Source organism: Palaemon carinicauda, chromosome 3 (assembly GCF_036898095.1).
Source record: "Palaemon carinicauda isolate YSFRI2023 chromosome 3, ASM3689809v2, whole genome shotgun sequence".
NCBI lineage: Eukaryota > Metazoa > Arthropoda > Malacostraca > Decapoda > Palaemonidae > Palaemon > Palaemon carinicauda.
In genome coordinates this window covers 48,114,918-48,117,417 of record NC_090727.1, presented here as the reverse complement: position 1 = coordinate 48,117,417, position 2,500 = coordinate 48,114,918, and the positions used below count along the sequence as shown (strand labels likewise).

The 2,500-nt window shown below is 33.6% G+C and overlaps 1 protein-coding gene across 1 annotated transcript in view; it reads left to right on the top strand.

The window, feature by feature from the left end:
* Positions 1-254: 254 nt before the first annotated feature.
* The window catches only part of LOC137637358 (uncharacterized), a 205,885-nt gene continuing 203,639 nt past the window's right edge, over positions 255-2,500 (top strand). The window contains exon 1 of the mRNA XM_068369587.1: positions 255-415. Within this exon, the coding sequence (XP_068225688.1) occupies positions 404-415 (12 nt within the window). The 5' untranslated portion in view covers positions 255-403. The remainder of the gene's footprint in view (positions 416-2,500) is intronic.

Sequence of the window (2,500 nt, the reverse complement as noted above, 5' to 3'; positions counted from 1 at the left end):
CATTGATAGTAGAAATAGGTAGTGATTCCTAAATAAATTAAAGTGATTTTACTTAGCTCATATAATGATCATATTTAGATGAGATGAATAGAATATTTATTATATAAACTATTAATTTTCAATTTTGAATACAAAATAATAGGCTAATATGCATTCTAGATAATGAATTTAATGAGAAACATTACGTCTCACAACAGTTGGTGGAATTTGACACGATAACAACAACACTTGTTATACATCTTCCCAAATTCCCTGAATGGGTCTTCAACAGTAACTTTTTGACTTGTTCACCGCGTAAAGAATTATATCTTCTGTATAATCATTAGTGAAATATGTGATCTTAAACCGACTCGAAAATCAAAGAACACTTATCAGTGGACGTAATAGCGAAGGACTTTGGCTGATGCTGTCAGTGGTAAGTACATTATTTATGTATTTGTGTTCAGGCATGATGGTGGGTTCTTTTGAATATTATACGATTGCTTATGGATAATTTATCATTTCAAGTCAACATTATAGAACGTGAAAAGCTTTTGGTATAGGCATTGTCATCGAATGTGAAAGATAATGTTAGTATGTAGTTATTTTTATGTGTAAGTAGATATTTACGTTTTAAGCGAAAGGTCCTATAATGGAGAGAAATATTAATAGGTTACTAGAACCGTTTAAAGTATTATTCAAGTAATGAAACTACAGTGTAATAGCCCTTGGGCTTGTAGTAGCCTGCTTTTCTGCTTGCAGGGATTAGGTGTTATGCAAAAAGCTGGAAATTATTAAATTTTAGAAGGTCAAGGTGAAAGTCAAGGTCACGGTCAAGCAAAATGTCAAATTCACGTAATCAGAATGTCACAGACTTCAAACTTGGTTCATATTTGAGTCTATAAAAATCCACGCCAACTAATACATGTTAAGGTGAAAAATCAAGGTGATGGTCGAGCAAAAGGTAGAAAAATAAGCTGCCGCGGCGGAGGTCTGCGCTCTACTGAGTGCCCCTCTAGTTTTATTCTGGTATTAAGCCATGTTTTGAATATCGATATTGCTTGTCTTTGCGTAACTTATTCATATCTTAGATAGTTGAGACGGAAAATTTGTGTTTGTTAAATTCCTTCATCTGTATAAGTCATTTAAATCAATATTTTTACAGTATGACACTGTAATCTAATTAGAACCTGGAGCATGTTGAATATATATATATATATATATATATATATATATATATATATATATATATATATATACATATATATACAGTATATATATATACATATATATACAGTATATATATATATATATATATATATATATATATATATATATATATATATATATATATATATATATATATATATATATAATCATCAGCCGTGACTAGTATACTGCAGGATAAAGGACTCAGACATGTACTTCCACTCGCCTTTGTTAATAGTCTCTCTATGACAGTCTTTACCAGAAAATTTTCTTAGCACTTGAATCCTTCGTCTTCTATTCCTTCCCTTGCTTCTTTTACAATCGCCAGGGACCCATTCTGTTATTCTTAATGTCCAATCTATTATCTGTCATTCTCATTATATGCCCTGCCCATGTCCATTTCTTTTTCTTACATGTTATAATATCCTTTACTTTGGTTTGCTCTCGTATCCATATTGTTCATTTTCTGCGTCTTAGTGTTATTCCCATCATTATTCTTTCCATTGCTCTTTGAGTTGTAAGTAGCTTATGTTCCAAGGCTGTGTGTGTGTGTGTGTGTGTGTTGTTATTACGAGTCTCGCATCATAGTATATCCGTTGTTTTTTATTTTAGTTTTTGTTTATCTAATTTGTTGTCCTTTGTTATTTTCTTTATTTATAATTTATTAATTATTACTTATTTCATTATCATCATCTGCATCTCCTCCCACGCCTATTGACGCAAAATGCCTCGGTTAGATTTCGCCAGTCGTCTCTATCTTGAGCTTTTAATTCAATACTTCTCTATTCATCATATCCTACTTCGCGCTTTATAGTCCTCAGCCATGTAGGCCTGGGTCTTCCAACTCTTCTAGTGCTATGTGGAGCCCAGTTGAAAGTTTGGTGAACTAATCTCTCTTGGGGAGTGCGAAGAGCATGCCCAAACCATCTCCATCTACCCCTCACCATGAACTCATCCACATATGGCACTTGAGTAATCTCTCTTATAGTTTCATTTCTAATCCTGTCCTGCCATTTAACTCTCCTTAGTACAGGGGATAATAGTCCTTATATTGCTATGGATTAATTCCTATATTAGGATACAGTTTAAAAGTTTAAAGGCCGCTCATGAATGGCAGAGGCAAGTGGCAGTGAAAATTCATAGCAGGACATTGCCATATGATCAGCACCCAACCTCCTCTTCACCCAATCTAGGTCCAGGAGGGGGCCGAGCTGTGGCTGCTGATGACTTAGCAGTTAGACCTACCGGCTCCCTCAAAATAGTCAGTAAATTGCTATGCATTAATTTATATAATAATATACAGTTTAAAGGT